The following is a 24,610-nucleotide window of genomic DNA, read 5'->3' as shown; positions in this document are numbered from 1 at the left end:
ATGCTCGAGTTGCCGCGTGTCGAAGAGAATTCCGTAGCCTGTCTCAGCGTGCCCTGACAGGTTTTGACTGCACGGCAGATGGCTGCTCCTACAGCTCCTCATCCGATTCGTCTTTGGGGCCCATCACAGCCCCAGGGGTTGCTATTGAGTTGCCCTTCTGCCCCGCGGTAGCTCTGCCAAGTACATCCCCTATCGCCGACGGGAATCCAGCAGATCGATCCATGGTAACGTCATCGCCACTCCCGCGCTGTTTCTTCAACGGGCTGCCGATTATCGATGATGTATCGTCCGAAAAGGCTTGGGAAAGCAGATTTGTGATTCCTCCCGAATTAGCGGCTGCGGCACTTGACCCGGATTCTGTGGGCGTAGACCCGGCAGTTGGGCCTGCGCTGGGCGATTTCCTCGAGGCAGCAGTGCTGTCAGGCTCAGCCGAGTGTTGTCGCTTCAACTAATCTTGAGGTCAGCACAGCAAATCGGACAAGGCAAGAATGCAGATGTTCGAGAGCCTATACTTACACGGATGCGGTCGATGCCAGCTTTCAGTTCCGCCTGGAGCTCTGCATCCTCAGGGGCCAGGTGGGTCTTGACGTCCTTGTCGTAGGTATCCTCCATCTTGAGAAGCGGGTTTTTGCTATCGTCGTCGTCGTCGTCACTATCATCCATGGCGCCAGAAACGCTCTTTCTTGACTTGCGGCGCTGATTCGCTTCAGCATCCTGATCGCGGAAAGCGGAAAAACCCACGGTGCCGGTGTTCTTGAGAGGGCTCAGTCCTGAGAAATCCAATTGCGTACTCCGCCTCTTAGCACCAGGAGCAGTGGTCTTGGGATCCTTGACGGAGGGTACGATGCCCATCTTAGTTAGTTGGCCTGTAGAAGGTTAGCATGGCGAAGAAGCAGTTGGGATAATACACAAGAACGCACGCTGTCCACGATAGAAGAAGGTAAAGGTGGCGTAAGGCTTATCAGGGCCGTCAATGCCGGTCACGGTTTGGGTGCTGATGGTTTTGGGGTCCAGGGTCTTGGGCTTGGCAAAACTTGTGGTGTGTTCGACATCAGCATCGATGGCACCGTTACTGCCGCCTTGGTTCCCTTCGTTCTCGTCATCGTCGTCGTGGGCGTCGAATTGAGGCGAGTATTCGCCCTTTTTGATCTCGCCGGAAGCTATCACTCTGAACATGGCGACCTTGATCTGGCCTGTCGCCTCGGGCGGCTCGTCATCATCGTCATCGGACATGGAATCCGAGTCGGAATCGACCATGCCGTTGTCGTTGTTCGCAATCGGCGATTGCTCGGTGCTACCGTAGGCCAATGTATCCCGCTGCTTTCCGTTCTGGTCCAAGCTGGTGCCGGCGGCGGCCGACTTTTGGCGGCGATGGCGCCTCTCGAACTTCTGCCTCCGCTTCTCTACCTTCTCGGCGGCATCGTGGCCTTGCAAGTCCAAGCCGTTGAGCCACCTTTCCAGCCCCACCTCGCGGAAAAGGAACTCGCGCTCGGCAAGGCCGCCTCCCTCGCTGTCAGGGACCTGGACCCATCTACTATTGACCCATGTCTCTTCGCCAGGCCGTAGGAGCGTGGCCACTTCTTCCTTGGCTCTTCCGTCAAAGTAAATGTATGCGGCAATGGTCTCGTTTTCCGAGTTGGTCATGGGAATGTAGGGCGTCACGGTATTCGCATGTCTGGAGGGGTCCGAGGAGGCCGAGGGCAGCGGGCCGGCATAGAGAGGCTTGGGATGGGGATTGGCCTCGCTGGACTTGGGGGTCGTGTAGGGGATGGGGGCGCCCGGGTTCAGCAGGGTGATGGAGATGGCGAAACGGGCCGGCTCGTGCTTCTGGGTGTCGGTATTCAGCTGGGGAGAGGGCACGGGGATATAAGTACTGATGCGAGACACGCGAGACTGCTTTTGCATTCCATGCTCGTGGAGCGGGGCTCCGTTGGCGTGGATGCTCACAGCGATGCCCTTGAAGCAGGGCATCGTGTATGGGATATAGTGGTTCTGGGTAAGTGTGGGCAAAAGTTGGGTGCTCTAATTCGAGGCCAAAAATAAATAAATAGAGGCGATAGGAACAATGGTTCTGGCGGAGGGGTTGCTGGGGCAGGGGAAATGGCGGTGGTCGTGGGCGTGGACGTGGGCGTGGTCGAGGCTGAGGCCGAGTCGAATTGCCCTTGTTTGTTCGCGGGAGAAAGTCGAGATTGAGCTGGAAGGTTGGTGATGTGATGTGATGATACTGGGAAGAGCACTTGACCCGGTGTGGGTTATCGAAACTCTCGACCGTGCAAACCCAAGCCAGAGCCAGAGACAGCTCAGATGGTCAGGTCAAATGGATCGATCAGCTGAAGGCTTGCCGGAAGAAATCCAAAATAATAATTTTCTCTGGCAAAAACTCGACAAAGGCCTTGTCTGCGTGTTCTATTGTTACTTCTTTTTTTTTTTTCTTCCTTGCCTTCCCCTCAAAGTGATCCATCCAAGCACAAGTCCGACGGGGGGCTGCTGTTAGGTATGATCATGCTGTCCCTGGCCTATCTAGTGAGGGGAGGGGGAGGGGGGGTGTGAGAGCTGGTTGACCGTAACTCCCAGCACAGCACATAGTACAGCACACTTCAAGAGCCGAAGTGGGCTTTGCAGGGCAGCCCAGAAATCCGTTGCCAATCAAGCGTGAGCTGCGGAGGGTCACAATTACACTTGGCCAGCCTACTTTCTGCCTCAGCTCCCCATCGCCCATCTGTACCTGCAGCGGTGAATCAAACTCTCCCATCCATCGAGCCATCGCACACACTGTCTGCCCTCGATCCTGTACATGCTTACTCGGGATTTCCCCTTGAGCCCTGCATCGAGCACAGCAAAAAGGCGGCCCTTCCCAGTGTGTACTTGCTAGCCTGCCTAGATAGAGCTCTCGTCCGATCTACCAATGCACGCAGCACGCCCAAGGAAAGCAAGCTACCCCGCCTGACTTGGCATCACCAAAATGGGCACTCAAGCAGTTCGCGAGGGCAAGCAATCTAGATCTAGTCGTTGCTTTAGGTTAACCTGCCAGCTAGCAAATGGTGAGGCTAATCAAGTGCAGAGGCCCAACAAGTACTTACACCAATCGAGTATGTACAGTCCGGTCAGTCGATAAGGTAACCGATAACAACTGCTTTGCCCGCCAAGATCCATCAACTCCAGGTTGGAAGCTAGCGGCTGTGTCATACGCGACTAAGGTAAGGTAAGGTAGGTATGCATGCTTAAGTATACGAAAAAGATCGTGGCCAATCCACCTGGACGGCTACACATGGACCGCCGTACACAAAAGCAGCAAGAAAAATAATGCCCCATGTCACATTGCTTGCAACTTGTCACGCAATGCTTCCATGCGAAGATGCGGCCATGTCCCGCCATTGGCTGGCCTCGAGATGAGTGGCTTCCTTACCATGGGACCTCGTCACTTGATCTTGGTAGCAAGTCACATTGAGTGCGGATAAGACCTCCCGATCAGACACAAGAATCACATACAAGAGCAGCCCTATCAAGGACTAAAGCCATATTCGTTTTGAGCAACGACCAATGACCATCAGCTGAATACCATCCATTCCAGATTATCAGCAACGATCAATGACCTGTGCCAGCTATATTTCGCGGGAAAACTTGGTGTGCCCCGATCACGGCAAATACATCACCATGTAAATCGCTTTGCCGTTGAGTGCTATCCAACTTCAGTGTGAGCCCGAGTTGAGTCTTAGTTTGTTTTGAACGGCCTGCAGTAAGTCATCACTCGTCATCAACAGATCATACCCCCGTCACCTCTTAGTTTTCACCCCTGCCGTGCCATGAGATGAAGTCGGTCAGAACCCGGCCTCCGCTCATACGAGACTTTATCACGCACCATCTCGAAGAGAGGTAACACCACGAATTTGCTCTGCTATGTGCTGAATACAAGAATTCGGCGGTACCTGGTGGAATGACCATCTGCTGTGCAAGTCGTCGGAAGTGCACATGAACCCGAATGTCTAAGGCGGCGCGTCGTCCTTCTCGTGGTAAAGCCTGCGGGGGTGTGAAATACCGTTCTGGCTGCTGCCGCCGACAGCACGGGCGATGACGGCCTCCCAGGACGCCGGCTTCGGCGAGGGGACTGGGAGATCGAAGGTCCAGATAAAAGGGGTCGGGGACTGGTTGGAAAGCAATGCGGCCGCCGGCGCCGGTAGCGACTTGCATGCTTGGGTCTCGTCCCGGCACTCGCCCAGGGGCCGCTCTCCCACAGAGCAACTCCGCCACTGCATGCCCCGGTGGATCCCGCCAGGGAGTGTCGGATATCCGATGCGATCATGCGGGCCCAGCTGATAAATGTTCCGGAGACAGACCGGCGAATAATGGGAAACCGGCTGGCCCCAGTTATAGCTAGAAGACACGATCGGCGTATGAAGTAGGTTTTGAGGGCGATGGTACAGCTTTCTCGGTTGACGCGCATCAGTATGGGGCCAAGTGGCCGGTGGGGTTCAAGGACTTCGGGGAGAGGGTTTCTGCGGTCAATAGCTGGGAAAAGGCACAGGAAGACGAACCTTCTAGCAGAGTCCTATGCCACGAATATGTATTTGCCCCCCCTGGCCCCCCTGGCCATACAAGGCAACAATAGCTTGTATAGGGCTCACCATCATGACGGTCAATATCAGCCTGGAACCCTTTACTGTCCATAAACCTGATGGCGTGTGGCCTTGTTGGGAACCGCAGGCCAATTCATCCCCCGATATCCAGGGCACTTACTTGCTCTCTCATGCTACCTCCCAGCATCCAACCTTTCTCATGGGATCACTGAAGGCATCTCATTCAGCGGGGAATCGTGAATCGTCAAAGAGGACCCCTCGTCTACAATTGTGTGTTCATTGCGTCAACCTAAGATATCCTCCCATATACTTTTCGTACCTACGGTCGACCTCGTTTCGTGATGCGACGACATAATGACAAAAAGTGCTAAAATATCCAGAACACCACGTCAGCGTATGATGGATGCAGGAGAAATGAGCGAGCTCTCGACAACTCACGTCGATAAGCTATCTATTTCCTGCCAATAATGCGGGCGACGAATATCAGAAATAGACTGTACGACATAGTCTCGGTAAGAGAGCGATTGAAGATGGCATAGATCATATATATGGTGCCGCAAGCCCGGTTTATATTGAGCACCGTTGACTCCATTGTAACGGCTCACTTGGAAGCAACTTGACAAGCCAGCAATGACCGCGAGAAGGTCTTTGCATACACGACCCGGGCGCCGGGCCAAGAGGTCCAACGCCATGTCCAAGTGGTATCAAGCCACCTGGCCTGACTTACATACTCAGGCAGGTTTCTGTTCACATACACAACAAGACAAAGAACCGATGATTTGATAGTTTTTATGAAATTTTATTGGTGTGGGTATCCTCTAAACTGAACCATGATATTCTGGAATATCATCTCTATATTTTCAATACATTTTTGTTCGTAATCTTCATTCCACATCTACCCGTCTTCTGGGACGGCGACGCGGCAGTCGTTACTGTATCCGTTGGGCGTCCGAAAAGCCGGCACGCATGACCAGGAGGTCAGCGGTGATGGGATTGGTGACTGATGGCGTACAAAAAAGACCTCTCGACTTCCTGATTGGATGGTCTTGAGTGGTTTTGCTGGCACATGACTGGTCACCACTTGTTCGGGGACATCTCCCAGCGGTACATCATTGATGGGAGGGGTTGTTGTTGTTTTTGACTTTGTTTAACCCTCCATCTCCTCGTCCTCGTCATCATCAGAGTCGAGGTCGATGTCGCTGTCAATGTCATCCTCAAGGAAGTAGTCGATGGCGCTGGGGAAGATGTCGTCACCGATGGTGACGGCGACGTCGTGCCCGGGAGGGAAGGTCTCGACGTGCTCCTCGGGGAACTCCTCCTCCTCCTCGTCATCCTCCTCGTCGACCTCGCTGGCCTTGGAGCGCTTGGCCATGGCCTCAGCCTTGGCCTGGACGCTCTCAGCGGCGCTTGTCCAGCGGCCACGGTAAGAGAAGAAGTTGAAGAAGCTGGTAGCGCCCATCTCCTTCTCCTCGATCATGGCGGCGAGAGCCTTGTACTCGGGCATCTCGCGGGCAGCGGCGTCACGGGCCTTGCGGGCGTCGCCGGAGAGGGCGGCGTCGAGCTGCTGGCTGGGGTTGGCCTTCTGCGCCTGCCAGAACCCGTAGGCGGCGTCGGACAGGCCCTCGGTGACGTCCTTGCCAGCCTTCCAGTTGATCTTGACGGGCTCGGAGACGAGGCCGGTGGAGCCGTCGTTGCCGTAGCGGTAGAAGAAGGTCTTGCTCAGAACGGTGTCGGCAAAGAAGTCGTTCTCCTTGAAGTGGAAGGTGATGGTCATGGAGCGGGGCTCGCCGAACTTGTCAATGCCAGTGTCGGTGGTCTTGGCGCTGGCAGGGATCTCCGGGCGGTCGACCTCGATGGCGGTCAGGGCCTGCTGGAAGATGACGTTGTCACGGGGGGTGATGGCGGCCTCGAGCTCGGAGACGGCCTTGTCGAAGACGACGCTCCAGAAGCCGGGGATTTTGGCAATGGAGGCCTGGCGCTTAGCGAAGATGTCCTTGGTCATCAACCACTGCTTAGCGGCGATCTCCAGGTCGACGTCCGAGATGGCATCCTCGAACTGCTGGAGCTCCTTGATGACCGCGGGGTCGATGACGATCTCCTCAGGCATAGACATGTTTGCTTGTGGTTGGGTGTGTACCGCAAAGATTTGGGGGTATATGAGAGAGAGAGAGGGTGTAAGAAGGGTTATGAGAGAGGGACAGGTGTGAAGAGATGACAAGAGTCGAAGGAAACCAGCGTCACAGTGACCGGAAAGTCATCGATATAAATATTTGGGCAGCGGCCTGACCCGCCCCAAAAGTCGACCGCTCTTTTTTCCCGTTTGAGCAATCCAGGGCAGAGGTAAGGAAGAGAGAAAAAAAAATTCTTATAGTGCCTCCCATGTCATTGGCGGATCCCCTAAGTGGGTGACAACAAAGCTGTGTGAGAGTGCGACACCTGGATCTGCCACTTACATGGTGTTGCCTCTGGCGAATCCAATCAAGCACATGCGGCCTGGTACACACTTGGCGGCAAACCAGACCAGACCAAACCAGACGAATACCACCTGCTTGCCCTGGCCTCGCCGAGGAAATTGGGAGCAGCGTTGCCTGCTGCTATTGATCAATGTTTGTTTACTCTTCCCATTGATGTAAGCCTCTCTCTGTCTGGTACAAGAAAAATGCCCATCAATTGATCCCTTCCTCCCTACATTGATGTACCTCCCGTGCTCTCTTGGGCCTGCAACTCTCTCACAGTTTCACACTCTATACATACCAACAATTTTCCTATGGCGGGGTAGTTGCCTGTAAGTCCAAGTAAAAATAATTTTGTTGCCATTTGCCCCGCCTACCAAACTACCCGCCTGGTGTCATTCGCCCCACAGGGGTCTCCTCCTCTGGGAAAACTCGGCCTGAGACTAGAGATCTAGTCCTGCCCATCGGTGGAGTCCGCTAGATTCTTCACAGATTTGCCCTCTTTATCGACATGTTTTTTCCTTGCCCCTCTGCTGCGATAGCCGGTCGATAGATAGTTGCCATGGTGCCAAAGGAGGCATAATGCCTACCTTGGTCAAGCCATCGTGGAAATTGGCCGTTATGCTTTGGAACCCAACAGAGCTGGCCATGGAAGTCTCTTCAACAGATTGTGTAGCAACAACTTCTTTTGTTGTCCATTCAATTCTACACGGTACACAGTGGTATGCTGGGTGTTTGAACAGTATATACATAGGTAGTCGTTCTTTGTAGTTATGGATCTCAGTAATAAGAACGCAGCTTCGAAACTCAGCTAACACCATTGTCTCTGCGGTGATGGGCTGATGTGATGTCTCACTTTCCCAACGTATAGTAGACCGTTGAAAGTTAGTTCTCAATGACATGCTACTGGCTACATGTAGACATAGCTATATGCTCTCTGCTCTGTAGGTAGAGCAAGGGGTAGGGGGTTCACCTGAGATGTACGATCAATGGATTCAACGCTCATGATACAGCATGCTCGAATATATTCCGCCTGACTTTGAACTGAATGTTATTCATCTGAGATATGGTTTCAGACCATGATCTGTTTCCCTTGGACGCCCGCTATAAGAAAAGAAGGCCCATCATGCGAAAATTCCTCGCTGTATCGAGAGTGTCACTCGCCCCTTTCTGGCTCGGGTGGCTGGCTCCTGTTCGCGCCATCTTGAGTCATAATAGAACATCTGATTGGTGGTATCATTTCAAAACGACAAGCTCGTCATCGTCCTCTTCATCATCCAACATGATCATCTTGTTTCTCGCGAAGTCCCCTCCCAGGCTTTCCCGCCCTGCCTCGCGTATCCCCTTTTCTGTCACGAAACGCGTCTTCTTGCGTGCCGGCAATTCAGCTTTCTCCCTACTATCCTTCCCCTTCATAGCCGGCGTCAACATAGATGATGACTGGAAGCTACCGCCATCACTAAAACTGCTGCTAGCCGCCGGGACAGTACTCGCCGCACCGTCGAACCTCTGGCCGTTCTTCATATTGGAGAGTTTATCCTTTAACGAAGTGCCCCATCCCAGAGCTCCTTCAGACTTGGACTGGCTGGCCGCTGCCGTCTTGCCCGCCGTGGCGGACGACGACGACGATCCCGTGCTAGAGATCGAGTTGAACGATGACAGGTTCCTCTTGCGCTTAACAGGGCTCAGGTGAACCTTCTTGGCATCTGCTCCCCTCGCTGCCAGGAGACCCAGGCTTTTCGCGTCCACAGCCGGCGTTGGACTCATATTCGGCGTGTCCTGGGCTGTCCCACTGGTAAAAGACGATACACTAGATCCCAACTGGTTTGTACGGTCAGTCATCTTCATGTATTCTCTGCCGGCACCACGGCCGATGTTGCTGAGCTGCTTCATAATATCTCGCTCCTTTTCTTGGTGTTCCAGGCGGCGCCTCAAGGCCTCCTTGCGCTCGGCTCGATCCGCGACCCCGCCAAATGCCAAATGTTCGCCGTCGATGAGGCTTGCAGCGCTAGCATGGGACACGTAGTACTGGGAGCCTGAAGCACGATCGTAGTTGCTGGTGTTGCTCTTCTTCGTATTATCGTTTTGCCATTTCTCACGGTGATTCTTAGGCCGAGACCCCATGCCGCTTCCAGCTGCTGAGTTGATGTCCTGCCGGTGGAATCGGTGCTTCTCCAGGGCTGCATTCATGTGGAACTCGCAGAAGTCTGTACGTTTCTTGTTGACCCAAGAGTTGCAGAGGTTGCCATCCTTCTTCACGCTCTTACAGTACCCCAAGTCACGCGCTGTTCCAATCTCGAGGACAGTGTCGCCATCGCTGTTCAGAACTATACTGAATCGACCCGTGTCTTCGCGCCCCTTGGGGGGCGGCATAATACTTGGGTTCAGGATTGCCACCAGAGTACCGGGCGACAACTTCCAGTACCGGGCGAAGGCAGAGTCGAATAGGAACAGGTCAAGTTGCCAGGTCAGATCCACGAGTGTAATGACCATATACTTGCCACGTGTGTCATCGTCATCAGCGAACCTATTCTTCTTCTCTTTGAGATCAGAGCCGCCGGGGGGAGGCTTGTGAGCTTTCGGGTCAGATTTGGATGCAACAATACCCAGCACCACGATATCTTGTTCGATATCTGGAAGCTCAAAGTTCGGGGCCTTGACGCAAGCTAAAAGATCCTTGATCAGGTACGGCTTCTTTCCCGAAAGTGTGCGTGCTAGAACGCTGTGAGGCAAGATGCGTTTGGCGAGATGTAAAGCCGAGTAGGGTTCAAACGAGGCTGCTTCCTCGGAACTTGCCGCACCAGCTTCACCATCGATGTTATCGCCTCTCCGTAAGCTGGGAACAGTATTGCTCCTTTTAAGCCTCCCACCTGCCAGGATTTCCTCCCGGCTATAGGAACCTTGCTCCGAAGGTGCCTCAGGAATCTCTACAGCCTGGCTCTTGTATCGTTCCACCTCTTCCTGTTTGACCTGGAACGTGACGTTCCTGGCAGTTCGTATCCGATCTTGCCTTTCTTTCTTTGCCGCCTCCTCATTTCTCGCCTCAGCCAGCCTTTCACTAAATGATTTGGGCCGGTCCCGACTTATGAGGTTCTCCTGGTTCGCAGCAGGTGTGCGCGATCTTTGCAAATAACCACTACTGGGACCGTCATTGTCGCGGGGACCCCGTTGGCTAGATGCTCGCTTCAACGAAACATCTTTGGCCTTCAGACCCTTGTCAATGCCCAATAGCACCCGGCTGGGTGATCTTTGATTCTGGGCAGTCGGTGCCCTCCGAACTGGCGATACGGGGACCTGCACCTCCGCCTGAGGTTGGGATGGGAGTTTCGGTGGTTCCTTTAGCATTGCTGCGCGTGATTGCGCCCGGCTTGCAGCTAGAATATCACTCCCTGGCGATGACCGAGCGGCGTTCGAGCTGCCCAGGTCCACGGACTGCTTTTGTCGTCGTTGAAAAGCTTTCAGCTTTAGCTTTGCCTGGATAGCTTGCAGCTTTAGCTGTAGGGTCTCCTCGTCGTCTTCCTCGTCCTCCATGTCTACATCCATATCGTTGTCGTCCATGTTGTTCTGAGAAGTGGCTGATCTTGCGGCAAGGGCAGACATAGATCGAGCCCGTTTCAGCGGTGATGGCGAGGGTGAAGAGCGCTCTGCCATGCGGCGCATTCGTTCGCGGCCGCCGGGCGTGCTGGCCAAGGCTTCGTGGGGCGAACGCGGGGGCCATTGTGGTGGTGGTCCTGCTCCGGATCCTTGGATGATGTCAGTAGGGTCTCCAGATGTGGGCGTTCTCGATGAGCAGACGTACTTTGAGCCATGTTGGCTCGCTTCTGGTGTGGATTATCACCGTACCATCACAGGTGTTTGGTTGTTTACCACGTGGAGGTTGTACTTCGTATTGGCCGTTGTACAAAGGACCTGTATGGACAGAAGTCCCCGCTCGCTACCAATACAATAATAGACCAGCCAACCTGGTTGGGGTTTCCTTGGAGGATAGCGATCGGAGGTGTAACTGATAGAGAGCGTAAGTGTGTCTCAATTAGGTAATAACCCAAAATGTACGGAGTACAACCCGGTACTATTGTCGCTGAGAATGGTTTCGAGGATTTCGAAGAAGACTGCAAACAAACAAATGTTGGCAAGCGGTTGGACAACAATCGTATCTAGATAGCACCGGTAGCACAAGCGCTTATTAAAGGCTGGGTCCCGAAACTGGAAGCCCTGTCTCCCTGTGTAAGTAGTAGTAGGCTCGATAAGATTTGGGATGGATTGACGAGCGACCAGGTGGGATGGGATTGATTGATGGCTTGGGCTGAATTGCGACAAGTTTCCAACCGGACCCAAGATTTAGATCAGAATGGGGGATACAACGGTACTTTCATGCGACCCGCTGCTGGACGGAAACGCGATTCTGATAAGCTGGAATAAAGTGAACAGGCAAATGCATGAAATTGAAACCTACCTAAAGATTCGCGTCAAATCCCTACCAAGACGCGTCTCCACAGGCGCGTTGGAATATACCGACAGGGGTCTAAATTGGCCTTCTTAGTACCTACTCCGTATGCTTTGAGGTACGGTACATACGGTCGTCAAGTGCGTTATCAGCTCTACTGAAGCCAATTCTCTATCTTGTATCTGCTATTTGCTAGGACAGGTGTTTTGCATCGATTTTGGGTGCCAATTTTGGATCGTCATCTTCACATAGTTATACGACATGGCTAGGACGACGCGCTCCAAAGCCGCCAGTGGCAGCGCCTCGGCAAAGACATCGGCGGCGACAGCCCCAGCGCCCTCGAATAAATCCCGATATACGCTGCCTTCGCCTGCTACGAACCCCCCTAAAATCTTCATTCTACCGAGAAAAGCCACAAGCGATGCGCGTGTTGTATCATTGCCGAACCCGCGGTACAGCAAGCCCACGCGCTACCTCGTATGCCCCAAGACGGGAATTTTTGAGTTCACCCGCATCACAGCCCCCAAATCCACACCGCGGAGTTGGTTGATAGACACCAGCACCAACATCGCCACAGGCGCAGCGAATGAAGAGAAACCAGACCAGAAGAAGTCAGACGGCGACGACAGCGAGTTTGGCGCCTACGTGACCAAGGGCGCTGAGCTGTACTTGGCGACATCGATCGACCCTGTCTTCCTTTTATTACCAGCACTGGTCTCGGACGAGACCGCCAGAGGGGAGGGCGGGAAAAAGATGTTTGTCGAGAGCGATGACTACTTCGACCAACTCAGCAAGGACTCGCCACATTTTTCGGAGATCCTGCGCTGGGGCAATGTAAGGCAACTGCTCGAGTCAAGAATGGCCACTGTCTGCGACACCGTCGACGCCGGTGGGGAGCTCATGTACCGGTTCAGCCAGGAGAAGCTGTTGGCGCAAATGGTGTCCAAGGCAAAGCGGATGAGCGAAAAGTCCCTACCACCGAGCATGGAGGAGAAGTTTGTGGCCAAGGCTTTGGAGGCGCCGGTCCTGGGTTTGAAGAGGGAAGGCACGATAACGACGGCGGCGACAGACGCATCTGCTTCTACGCCCAAGGCTGACTCCACCGAAAGCCAGTCATCCACAGTGTCGACGGAAACCACGACAAGCCACATTTCCGAAGCATCTACTACGGCGACCACGGTTACCGATGAGGAGGCCATTGCCGCTGCATCAGCATTGAAGGCCTCGATGCAAGCTTCAACCGAAGTGACCCAGCTTCAACGGCTACGCATCGCGTTCTCCTTCATTTGTTCTAGTTATATCATACCATCCCAGGTCGCACAGCTAAAACGGCAACTACTGGAACAGAAGAAACTTGTGGACTTCAGCCCCCTCGATGAGTATCTCGCACAAGTAGCTAAGTTACGCCAAGAAGCTGCATCATCGCGGTCAATGGGCGACTACTCCCGGAAGCATGTTCTGGACGAGGAAGAACTTATGGACCGAGCAGAAAAGAAGCGGAAGATGGAAGAGGATGAGAAGCGGAAAAAGGCCGGCGAATCGAGAGGTGTCAAAAACCTCAAGAAGGTCAACACGGCCGGGATGAAGAAAATGAGCGACTTCTTCAAGAAAGCATGACGGGACTGTTTTGGGTATCAATAATTTCGTATCCATTCGAGATGTGCATCTTACGGCCCTCGGGATATCAGATCTAGCTTGTACACGAATCTTCCAAATCATAGCAGTCATGAAATCGTCGGCGTTGATCATGTACCTCGTGTTCCTCTAGCTCGACCCCGCGTGCTCCCAAATCCTCTACCAATGCCTGATGCAGTTCTAGTGCCTGATATGCTGGAAGAGCTACCGTGAGTGCCTCGACTTGAACCCCTCGTACCTGCCGTGGCCCTAGTTACAGTCCGGCCCCTAGTTGTGCGTCCGCGTGTCACTGTGGCTCGGCCCCTGCCCAACGTCCCGACCTCTCTCTGCTGCTCTGCTTCCTCTCGCCTCCGGGCCGCCTCGATCTGCCGGCGCTCCTCCTCGGCCGCCCTCCGCTCGGCCGCGGCCTGCTTCTGCACCGCCTCGTTCTCAAGCTCGACGAGGTCCTGGGTGGCACCCTTCCAGGTCGGGTTGAGGAGCAGACGCTGATTGTGTTCCGTCTGCGATAGAATGCGCGTCCAGGTGTTGAGCAGCATCGACGCCGTGTTGACTGTTTTCGAAACCGTGCCCATGTTGCCCTTGGCGCGGTCCAGCGTCGAGATGACGCCCTCGATCAGCTCGTTGATCTGTCGCACCCCCTGCAGCTCGCGCTGCAACGACGCCTCGCGCGCCTCGGCTGATGTGCTGGCTTCGTAGGAGGAGGGGCCTCCGCCCTGCTGCTGCTGCTGCTGTTGCTGCGGGGTCGGGGTTTTGGGTGTCTTGGGCCGTTCGGGGTGAGCAGCCGCTTTCCGGGATGCGGATTTGGAGGCAGCTTTGGCTGAAGGAGAGGCGAAGAGCTCCTCTGTATCCGAGTCTTCGAACTGGTCCGCCATGGTGAAGGTAGATTTATGTCTGTGGTGTAGTGGCCGTAGTCGATATCAAACTGAGCTCCAGTGCATGCAGATTTTGGGACGGACCTGCTCTTTTTCCCTCGTTACAATGCTCAATCGCAATTTGGCTTCAATGACGTACAAGGCTGAGTTGCCTGGCCGTTGGACAAGATGTTTACTGTGTGGTTGTCTGTTGTTTTTGACGCCAGATGCGGTCTGTGGTGGGGAACCTGGCAAAAAGCTGGTCGGGGCTCTGCAGCGATGCCAGAAATCGCCAATCACTAGGGCTGCTTGGTGTTTCGCGGCATTTGAGGTGCGGGGCTGCCATGTTTGGGTCGCGACGCGTCGGTTGCTCCTCGATATAAACTGGGGAGTGCTCCAAGACGCGTGGTTTTGGTGTTAATTGATTCGACCGCTGCCGTCAAGCTGTTTACGGCTTAAGGGGTTTGGCTGGTCGTGAGTGGAGAAAGGACGTGCATGAAATGCACAACGCAAGGTGCTGGGTGCGTACTGGGTGTGCTGGCAGGGAGTGGACATGCCAGACCCATGCTAATCTTGCAATACTGCCCAACCCTTGGTTCGTCCGCCTGTGGCAGGCTCGCCCAGTCCCCCCAGCCACCTTTGTTCTGCCACTCTCACTACCGAAAATTACCTCCTGACTACCTTGACCTGGCGCGCTCAACGTCTTCTCGTCGTCGCTCCTAGATAGTTCCCACATACACAACCATAATCTTCACGCAAAACTACGTCAACATCATCGAACCTCGACAGTTGCGCTGGCCCTGTTCCTGTCGCATTCTCGCTAGGCTCGGAAGATTATTCTTGGTCATAATCAATTGCATTTTATCCACTCGTAATATTCTTTTGCGTACCATACTGCATACGGTAGATTGAGGAGGAACGGAACGAACCCGGCCGAAGATTGAGACGACACCGAGTCACCATCCCATCTGTATACTGATCCGGATATACGAAGCTATTGCACTGCTATCGACAAGATAATCTCTCGCATAGCACGTCGAAACAAGCAACGCGACGCCAATAGCTGTACTCGTTTCGACAACTTGCGGTCAAGGTCCGGCTTTCAAAGCATCGACCAACGACACGACGCGCTTTTAGTGCTTCGTCTTCTGCTCAGCTGTTAGCACTTGAGTACAGAGAAAGGGGGGTTGCTTGTTATAGCAACAACATAATAGCTTGGCCAACTTATCTGCTTGCGAGCTTCAAAACTGGTTCGTCGGGTTTGTACCAGCTACTTCTTACTTCTTAACTCGGCAAATACGAGTGGAGGTAACTGGGTAGCGTGTTGGATCAAGACAATCAATCCATGGTGGTTGTGCTATTGTCCTCGAAGTGGTCTTTTCTGTAAAGTCCAAGGGATTGTTGTTTTGGTGGCACACTGGACCATCATTTGGCTGCTAGAACACAAGTCACATTGACGACTTGTTGCTGGGCAGTACACCTCAATTCTGCCAGACAACGCAGGAGCTGTGCGGGTCCGCGATTATCTGCAACTTGGGATTGAAACTGCATTGCCTGAAAAATACTTAATCATGGCTGCCATTTTCGAAGCTTCAACACCTCCACCCCCCTCGAGGGTCCATACACCTTCAACTCCCAAGCACGGCTACACGGACAATTGGGAACCTTTTTCTCCCCCGCAAATCAGCACGCATCTCTGAAAAGGCAATCAAGAATCGCACACCTTCTCCCAGACACTCCACTGCCCGCAACACAACCTCGCGATCAACAAGCACCGTCTTTGGCACTCCAGCCGCATCACCCAAGAAGCGAGCGCCCGCCATGGACTCTGTGCGACGCGCTGCGGCCCATTTGACGGCCGAGAGTTCTTCTGACGCCGCCGGTCTGCTTGGCATTCCTGGTTCCAAGTCGCACGCGGCATCTGCCACGCGTGGTTCTGGCATGCTTCCAACGCCCGCCAAGACTCCGAGCGACAACAAGAAGCGCAATGTCGAGATTGAAGCTGGTGTGCGCGCCGCTGCGCGAACTCTGTTTCACGATGAAGTGGATACCATTACTTCATCGCGCAAGAAGAGGTCGAAGAAGTATACTGGCGTAGGCCTTGAGAGTTTCAATGCGGAGGAAATTGACGAGCCTATTGAGATCTTCACCGACTCCCGCGATCGCCTTCCTCAAGTTGACCGCAGCCTCGACAATCCATTCTACGGCGAAGCTCCAGCTGCTGCGGTTGCCGAACCCCCCAAGCGACGCAGCCCTCGGCGTAAGATGGTGGTTATTCCTGGTGAGGGCAGAGTCCCTATGGAGGATGCTGTTCAGCGCTCAGATGGCACAGTTTACGTATTGTGAGTACATTAACCCTACTTTGATGAGTCGGGCAATTTTTACTAACCTCAATCTAGCCGAGGAAAGGCATTCTGGAAGCCCAATGGCGATAACAGTCCGGCCGATCAGGATGGCGAAGCTCCCGATGATCTTTTGAATGGCGAAGAGGTCGGCAGCCCATCTAGAAGACTCACCCGATCTTCTGTGCAGCCCCGCCTACTATTCCCCAGCAAAGCAAAGGGCAAGGAGATCATCGAGCATAACACCGAAGATGAGGAAGCAGCCACTGATATCGAGGACCACGTTGTCGTTGAAAAGCAGGATGGCAAGGATGCCATAGAGACGCCTGCCGAGAAGTCAATGCCTGGAACACCTACCGCGCCCCGTTTCGCACCTGCTTCGCCCCCAAGCACCACTCGTACGACCCGTATGAGCAAGAGGCTGGAGGACAGCGTCACGCCCATGAAACGTCCGACCAAAACTCAAAGTCCTTTTGACGCCTGGCGTCGTTCTAAGAGCCATGCTGGACCCCAAGGACAGAAACGGGAGGCCGATTCGCCGGCCACCGGTGTCGCCAAACGCCAGCGTGCTTAGAGTGCATTTGAGGGAGCGGGCGACACTGGACGGACAGCTAGAACCCTACAGCTTACACGACGTCTCCGTCACAGCACGAGTCTGTCGGATTTGTAAGTGGCTGGGAACTGGTTTCATGCTACTCGGGTGGTCGACCTGGCTGCAAATTTGCCCTTTGTTTGGATTATGGGTTTTCTTCTTCAGTTCTATTGGGCTTAGGGGAAGGAAGTCAGGGATATGATGCCAAACCAAGTCATTAATATCGGTTTACGCAATTGTTTTTTAAAAGGCGTTGCTTGTTGGCGAGTCATGGATGGCACAGCAAAGGCGTTGGTGGAGAGATTATACTTCTTGACTTTACGGTTATTCCACACCTGTCCTGTATCGCGAGGCTTCAGCAAAGATTGACCCTTGATCCTCGGTCCTCATCATGTACTCCATCCCCGTCCTGCGTGGAATCGAGATTTGTCTTGTTCAGAACAAGAGGAAGCAGGCCAGGCGATGAGGGACTGCATCTCCATTTTAGATAGACACCCTTTAGGGGTAATTGACACTTTGTATGAATAATCTCTCGATATTTTTCCATGTATGCTGCATGTCGGCCAAATGCGTTATTTCCAGGACTACTCTCGATATGTATGTCCGGTGCTAACTAAAGGGACCGCCCTCATGAAAGAGACCTCCTCAATCACATTCTGATGCGACGCCTCTTTTTCCAGAATCAGTTAGTACCCTACCCGTGTAACATGTAAGTTGTTGCTGACGGGAACACTGCACACCGGCACACCCATAAAGGCGTGTTCGGATGCAGATGACGTGACTGATCTGTATCACCATCCGAACAACGGCCCCACCCCCACTAAGACGGACAAGTCCCAAATGAATTTCTTGCTGCCTTTTTGCTCTGGCGGGGCAATTGGGACGGACGCCTGCCGGTGAACGAACTCGACGGACTACATACCTAATACCCTTCACTTCACCCCTTCAATCGTGCTACCTGCATACTGCCAACATTGGTCTTGTGTGTCTATACTTGGAAATTCCCACTGGCTCAGTTTGTCCATATCAGGTGGCTTGGCCGAGTATCATACACGCATTTCCTTTGGGACTGTCCAGTGGTTTCTTCCCTTAAGCATCATCATCCTCCTCATCGTTCGCTAGATCCTGCCAAAACAGGCACGCCTTTCTGCGCCCAATCCAGCAAATTTACTATTTTTACTTGTGCTCAAGATGCATATTCTCGTGACCAATGACGATGGACCACCATCTCCCACCTCCTCGCCCTATGTGCATAGCTTTGTACGGGCATTGCAGCGTGCCGGGCACACCGTGTCTGTATGCCTCCCCCATACGCAGCGATCCTGGATCGGCAAGGCCCATATGGTCGGCGAGACAGTAAAGCCCTACTATTACCGGCCCTCCGAGACGTTCGATCCCACGCCGCCCGCCGACTCCGCTGCCAGCAAGCCCCAGGGCACCACCCACACGCGTCCCAGCAAGTCCCGCGACATCGAGGAGTGGATCCTGGTCGACGGCACGCCCGCCTCCTGCGCCCAGATCGGCCTACACTACTTCTTCGAGGACCGCGGCCCCGTGGACCTTGTCGTCTCGGGGCCCAACTACGGGCGCAATGCGACGGCTGTGTTTGCGCTCTCGAGTGGCACACTCGGTGGTGCCCTCGAGGCTGCCGTTTGCCGCAAAAAGGCCATCGCTGTTTCGTACGCTTTCTTCAGCCGCAACCACGACCCTGTTATCATCGAGGGCGCCAGCGCGCACAGCGTCCGGGTCATTGAGAGCCTGTACCGCCAGTGGCCGTCCGATGCTAGCGTGGACCTATACTCGGTGAACGTCCCGCTTGTGGAGGGGGTCGGCAAGAACAAGACGCTCTTCACCGAGATGCTGCAGAACTACTGGTCGCTGGGGAGTTCATGCTTCACGGAGGTCGAGGGCAGCGTTGGCGATGAAGACGAGGAGGAGTGTCGGATACGAGAGGGCGAGAGCCATGAAGGTGTGGCGCCTCAAAAGACCTCAAAGGAGGGCGAGAATGGCAATGGATACACACACCGGCATTTCAAATGGTCGCCAAGGTTTACAGACGTATACAACAGCGTGGAAGAGTCACCCCCAGGAAACGATGGGTGGGCCGTGAAAGAAGGCTTGACAAGGTAAGCAAGCAAACTCGACTTAGCACCTCCCTTTTGAGTAACACGTGCTGACAATCAAACCCCAACAAACAGTATTACTCCGATGAAGGCAAATTTCTACCACGCGGCACCACATCTGCATGGAACAGAGTTACAACTGTAAGTTCGAAACGTGGAGAGCATCTTTAGCATTGGCAATTACGCTGTTAGGCGAGACTTCAAGGGGAGCTGGGGCTTTGGGTTGGCCAATCTGGTCAATATTCTATAAATTAGACTATAGAGACCTAGATATGTATATCGGAGCCCCAGTCCTTGGGGGCATCCCATGGACTCCGCTCGCGCCTGAACTCACACGTGCACTGCGATGGTGCGTATACCATGATGCTGTGGTCAAAATCTAATGATTCGGTATAGAGAACAGTCAGAGTCACACAAGAACACCATGCCTGTGACACAAGAACACACCCTATCACATCGGCCAAAGAATCATTTCTATGCCTTGGTGGCATACGAGGATCCCTATGTTCAGCCCTTGATTCTCTCGGCGCTTTCTAAGCTCTTCGCGGCGGAATCGTACACCCTCCTGTCCATTCCTCAATCATATGACCCGTCTTCGTCATCCGAGATCTCAATGTCTTCTCTGCACCCTCCGTCGACGGCGGAGAATGAAACCCGCATCCTACAGATCACGCCGTACGAACAGGTCGACTGGTCGTACGTCTCAGACGACCACAAGGGCAACGTGCTGGTGAACAGCTACATGCTCCGCAAGGCCCTCATCCGAAAGCACTACCTGGGCACCACCATCGAGCACTGGGTGGCCAAGCATCCCGAGTCGGCCCTGAGCTCGCACTTCCGCCGCGGAGACGCTTTCGAGGTCGACTATGCCGAGTTCCTGGACGACGCGCTGGTCGAGGCGTTCGACCTGCGCGCGAGCCTCGACAAGAACGAAGAGATCGAGGACGCCAAGGATCGCGAGTGGTGGATCCTCAAGCCCGGTATGAGTGACCGTGGCCAAGGGATTCGATTGTTCAGCACGATGGAGGAACTGCAGGGAATTTTCGATGGGTGGGAAGAGGGCGAAGAGGAAGAGGAGGAAGAAGAAAACGAAGATGGAGACGCAGCGACCGGAAAGAAGGAAGAATACGATGAAGACAACGATGATAAGGACGACGGCATCACTGCCTCTCATCTCCGCCACTTCGTCGCACAGCCTTACATTCACCAGCCTCTGCTCCTGCCCGCCTACGGCAACCGCAAGTTCCACATCCGGACGTACGTTCTGTGCGTCGGCAGCCTCGACGTCTACGTCTACCGCGAGATGCTTGCGCTATTTGCAGGCAAGCCCTACGTTGCGCCTTGGGAAGTCTCGTCTGTGGGAGGAGACGGCAGCGCCAGCACAATCGACCTCGAGGCCCATCTGACCAACACGTGTCTTCAGCGCACCGTGAAGGACGGCTCCGTGCGCCGGTTCTGGGACGTCGATATTCCTACCGAGTCCACTTCGCCCGCGCAACCGTCCAAGCAGGCCATCTTCGACCAGATCTGCGCCATCACTGGCGACCTGTTCCAGGCCGCGGCGCAGGGTGGCATGACGATGCACTTCCAACCGCTGCCCAACGCGTTTGAGGTGTTCGGGCTGGACTTCCTCGTCGACGCCGCGGGTACGGCTTGGCTGCTCGAGGTCAACAGCTTCCCCGACTTCAAGCAGACGGGCGATGAGCTCCACGGCCTGGTTCAGGGCCTCTGGGAGGGCGTCATGGCGCTGGCGGTGCGGCCGTGGTTCGGCGGCCAGGGGGAGAAAGTCGAGACCCCTTCTGCTGTTAAGGGGGCAGTCGGAGCAGGGAAGGATCGGGAGAGTTACGCGGAGGCGGTCAGGGATATGGTTTACGTTAGGGGTATCGATTTGGGTAGGCGGTTTGGCTAAGGGATTTGGCGTATGCCCAGGGCAACAACAGACTGGCAACTACAAAACAACATTACCATTTGTCTAGTACGACTACCTCATGTCTTTGTCGAGCACACTTAGGCCGCCCTGGCATCCCATTATTGCACCATATGTTGCAAAGCGGCAGGTTATCAGCCCGTGTGATTTCACCCAGATAGTTTTCCTTCCCACTCTTCTTACTTTCTTTGCTCCGATGCAGGTCGGTGGACGAGTTCTTGGCATATAACTCACTATTCTGGCCCCAAGTCGCGATGTATGGTATTAGCAGGATAAGCTGGGGGTGTGTGGTGTACGGCGGAAGCAAATACGTCATGTGTCACTTTGCAATTTCAAGGGACATATGGGAGAAGAGCCGAGCTACACACCCATTATACGTGATAGGCTGGGCTCGGAATCGAGTTTCCGGTAGATACAGGATCGCACACCAAACTGCTGTGTTACGTGACAAGTTACGGTCCACGATCTCGGGAATATGCTTATCCGCTTGCTTACTCCAACGAGGACGGGGTGGCTGTGGGCGACCGGTCACCCACCATTGATGACAAGTAACGACGCACAATACACACATATCCGTGGCCATCCGCGACTTGCTCAGTCGACGACCCACCTGCCTTATTCTTTGTTCATATTGAATGAAGCTGGTGTTCAGGAGACCCCAACTGCATCCAACCCATCTGGCTATCAGATACCCGCAGTGACAGGTCAAGTCGGCTCCTGCTCGAGAAAGAGGCGTGAGTCTGCTAAGCCTCTTTGATGAGGAGTTCTTGTCGCGGCCTCCATAGTATACACATGTACCTGCCTACCTACACTGCTGCATCCAAGATATCTACCAGACTGCATATTGCACAGCCTTGTCGGCGGCCTCTTGCTCAAACTCGAACCTCCCTCAAGTTCCTAAAGGCTATTGCCACCGCCGGATCGTATTGAAACAGGTTGCTGATGAGCGTAAATGCTGCGCCCTCTATCTCCGAGGCATCCTATGGAGGCGATAAGGTCTTGGAAGTGTGTGATGTTGTGCCTGGTGTTACTTAGTACCCTACTACCAAGTAGCCGCAGTATAAGTACCTGTATCCACTCATCTTACTGGGCGGACTCGGACGGCTACTAAGCCGGCGCGCTGGGGAAGAGCTCTGATTGGCTAGACTTCTCCTCGCCTGGTCGAACATGTGCACGCACTTGATCTACAGAGGCAAGCATTCCAGTAGTGTCACCTTGATGATATTAATTCCAGCACAGCTCGAGTGGAGGATTGGGGAGGCTGGAGGCAAGCGGTTACACTAACGGCTGTAGCTTCTTTTGCCGTCTCGACTAGTGAAATACAGATATCCTCTACATTAGTGTCGCGATATGTGTAATGTACTTATGTTCTAGTGTCTACAGTAGAAGAAAACAGCTTCAAGTAGATCCGGCGGTGTAAAACCGAAGATGACGGAGCTGTTGAAGCCCCGTTTGAGCGAGACCTCGACCCAGCCTCTAAAGGCTCTTGCGTCCGCTGATTGGATCGTTGATGCCTGGTTGCTGAGAGGACTATAGGAATAGTTGGTATGCCGAGACTGACACCGCATCCCATCCACCCTTGGCTGCCCAGAACCCCCATGTGGCAATCCTTTATGCTGTTGCTGGGGAAGCTAAGAAGACCAACTAGCCATGCAACGACACTTGTCGCCCACAATTCCCAAAGAAACCCCCTTCCCAAAAGCAACGGAAACATGTACATACGTAGAGGCGGTCACGATGATGTGTTGACGACATGACGTGAGCGTGTGTGTGCCCAACTTTGTAGAAACCACCGAAGCCGGGCACGGTACTCCGTACATAGCACTTGGAAGTCAGCAAGGTTGGGTAGCATGATGGTCAGACGATAGCAACAACGGTGGTGAACTGCGAGCTTGTTTCTTCTTGTTTAAACGGAGAGAACCGGCGCGGGCAGCAAGGGGTTCGAAACGAATCGAACTTTTCCTTCCCCTTGTCCCAGAATGATTTCCTTGAACAGGAAGGTAGGTCATGGCCGTCACTACGCAGTCTTCTTCGTCCGGGTTGGTGGTGCCAAGGTGCACATGTTCGCGATTAGAATTTTCTCAATCCCCCAAGCGGGGCCTGCACCTGTTTGATATGGGACAGTTTGTTTCTTCGCGCCGGGAAGGGAAAGGGCGTTGGCTTTTGTTTCCCGCGAACATGAAAGGAGCAGGACCTGTTTCTGCCCGGCGGATCGGATGTCACTGTACTATGTACTGGTAGCCCCCTGGAGATGCTGTGCACAGCCACGCTGCTTGCGGGCCGGCCAGAGCAAACAACCCCATCACGAACACTGCAGATCAGGGCAGAATCCAGGGAAGGAGTCAGGGTGCCATGTCCTGGTCCCCATTGTACTGGTACACTTCCAATATATCTGTGCCTTCCAGACTCAGAAGTCAGAGCAAACAATAGGGCTTCTCTGACTATGTACAGTCAGGGAGAGAGTGTGAGAACCATATGTACTTAGGTATTGCCGCCAAACGAAACCCGCATTTCTCACACGGAACGCGCATATCCCAAACTGGGGTACACCTTAAATGTCAAGTGGTAATAACGCGCCGCGCTTACGCTACGTATTACTGCAATGGGGTTTCGTCCGACCTTCGATTTTTGTATGGGTTCCGGTATGGGAAGAGGGGAACAGAGATCTAGGTAGCATCGTTCCACCCCCCCAGCAAGGTCAAGGCTGCCAACCGCATGCTACTACTATGTAGTGGTAGGCATGAACAGAGGCGAGGAACAGGTTCATAACAAACTCTTCTAGAAGCCCGATTCCAAGGGCGATATTGTCATTGGCTTGGCGAATGTCTGTTGGCGGTGCCGGTAATTGGCTTGTCTAGCCGAGACGTCATTGGACATGGGCGATCGATAATAAGTATTTGTACTGGCCCGGAGTCAGGGGGAGGCTTGTCGGTCTCTTACTGTAACCGGCAAACTCGAGATTAAATGGGCCAATCGCCATGCAGGTAGCCTTTGAGACTTGAGTTGTCCTCATCTCCGAACAGCTGTGCGACTACCAACATGTTGGTATACGAGTCAAGCGGCTGCCAACTCCTGCCTGCTTCTTTTCTAGGCCATAGCATATCATAATATACAGACCGGTGGATGCGACGCATAGAGCAGTATTTAACTTCACAACCCATCTCCGCCGGGCGGAAATACCTATGGATAATGCCATGTCAAGCAGTGCAACTCATGTGTTAGAGATTGCCCAATACTTAGCTAATCTAGCTTCTACTTAGGTGGGCAAGCATGTAGCCTAGGATGTAAGTGCCTAGCGTCGGGGCCATGCAAGGTGGGACCACTGTCAAGTTTGAATTTCCAGATTCTACAGTATTTGATGCTTACCTCAGTCCGGGGTAATTTGTTAATATGACTGCGAAAAACCTCCTCGAGGGACTCAGGTTAGTGTTCAACTTGGAAACCCAATGGCTTGACCTTAGTGCGTCCATACTTCACGTGCGAGGGCGTACCAGAGATGATGATACACTCGTGGCGTAAATAAGATATTAGCCTACGGCTCGGCAAGAAACAAGCTGTCTTAATGACGTCGCAGCGGTCAGGAATAAAGCCATGATGCTTTCTTATTAAGTTTCAAGCTACACCTTCAGCTTCTGAATATGCCAAGCTCCAGAGAGCTACGCGTCCTTG

At 53.8% G+C, this 24,610-nt stretch overlaps 8 protein-coding genes across 8 annotated transcripts; 3 read left to right on the top strand and 5 right to left on the bottom strand.

Moving 5' to 3' along the window:
* Positions 1-88: 88 nt before the first annotated feature.
* PG985_002608 (uncharacterized protein) lies at positions 89-1,971 on the bottom strand (the record flags this gene model as incomplete). The annotated part of the gene is made up of 3 exons (XM_066822377.1): positions 89-448; positions 517-866; positions 921-1,971. The coding sequence occupies 3 exons, from the start codon at positions 1,969-1,971 to the stop codon at positions 89-91; spliced, it is 1,761 nt and encodes a 586-aa protein (XP_066689809.1).
* A 1,809-nt stretch (positions 1,972-3,780) lies between these two features.
* Positions 3,781-4,188, bottom strand: PG985_002607 (uncharacterized protein; the record flags this gene model as incomplete). The annotated part of the gene is made up of 1 exon (XM_066822376.1): positions 3,781-4,188. The coding sequence occupies one exon, from the start codon at positions 4,186-4,188 to the stop codon at positions 3,781-3,783; it is 408 nt and encodes a 135-aa protein (XP_066689808.1).
* Positions 4,189-5,721: 1,533 nt separating this feature from the next.
* Positions 5,722-6,687, bottom strand: PG985_002606 (NAP family protein; the record flags this gene model as incomplete). The annotated part of the gene is made up of 1 exon (XM_066822375.1): positions 5,722-6,687. One exon carries the CDS (start codon positions 6,685-6,687, stop codon positions 5,722-5,724), a length of 966 nt encoding a protein of 321 aa, XP_066689807.1.
* Positions 6,688-8,263: 1,576 nt separating this feature from the next.
* PG985_002605 (uncharacterized protein) lies at positions 8,264-10,836 on the bottom strand (the record flags this gene model as incomplete). The annotated part of the gene is made up of 2 exons (XM_066822374.1): positions 8,264-10,770; positions 10,827-10,836. 2 exons carry the CDS (start codon positions 10,834-10,836, stop codon positions 8,264-8,266), a joined length of 2,517 nt encoding a protein of 838 aa, XP_066689806.1.
* Positions 10,837-11,732: 896 nt separating this feature from the next.
* On the top strand, positions 11,733-13,088 carry PG985_002604 (ribonuclease H2- subunit B; the record flags this gene model as incomplete). Its single annotated transcript, XM_066822373.1, has 1 exon — positions 11,733-13,088. The coding sequence occupies one exon, from the start codon at positions 11,733-11,735 to the stop codon at positions 13,086-13,088; it is 1,356 nt and encodes a 451-aa protein (XP_066689805.1).
* Positions 13,089-13,216: 128 nt separating this feature from the next.
* On the bottom strand, positions 13,217-13,978 carry PG985_002603 (uncharacterized protein; the record flags this gene model as incomplete). The annotated part of the gene is made up of 1 exon (XM_066822372.1): positions 13,217-13,978. One exon carries the CDS (start codon positions 13,976-13,978, stop codon positions 13,217-13,219), a length of 762 nt encoding a protein of 253 aa, XP_066689804.1.
* A 1,550-nt stretch (positions 13,979-15,528) lies between these two features.
* On the top strand, positions 15,529-16,873 carry PG985_002602 (uncharacterized protein; the record flags this gene model as incomplete). The annotated part of the gene is made up of 3 exons (XM_066822371.1): positions 15,529-15,573; positions 15,662-16,299; positions 16,357-16,873. 3 exons carry the CDS (start codon positions 15,529-15,531, stop codon positions 16,871-16,873), a joined length of 1,200 nt encoding a protein of 399 aa, XP_066689803.1.
* Positions 16,874-18,082: 1,209 nt separating this feature from the next.
* Positions 18,083-20,923, top strand: PG985_002601 (uncharacterized protein; the record flags this gene model as incomplete). Its single annotated transcript, XM_066822370.1, has 3 exons — positions 18,083-19,017; positions 19,090-19,155; positions 19,411-20,923. 3 exons carry the CDS (start codon positions 18,083-18,085, stop codon positions 20,921-20,923), a joined length of 2,514 nt encoding a protein of 837 aa, XP_066689802.1.
* Positions 20,924-24,610: the final 3,687 nt, after the last annotated feature.

The sequence above is a fragment of the Apiospora marii genome (assembly GCF_038362585.1).
Source record: "Apiospora marii strain CBS 49790 chromosome Unknown utg000002l_segment0_segment0, whole genome shotgun sequence".
In the NCBI taxonomy this organism is placed as follows: domain Eukaryota; kingdom Fungi; phylum Ascomycota; class Sordariomycetes; order Amphisphaeriales; family Apiosporaceae; genus Apiospora; species Apiospora marii.
This window is presented reverse-complemented; position numbering and strand designations above follow the sequence as displayed.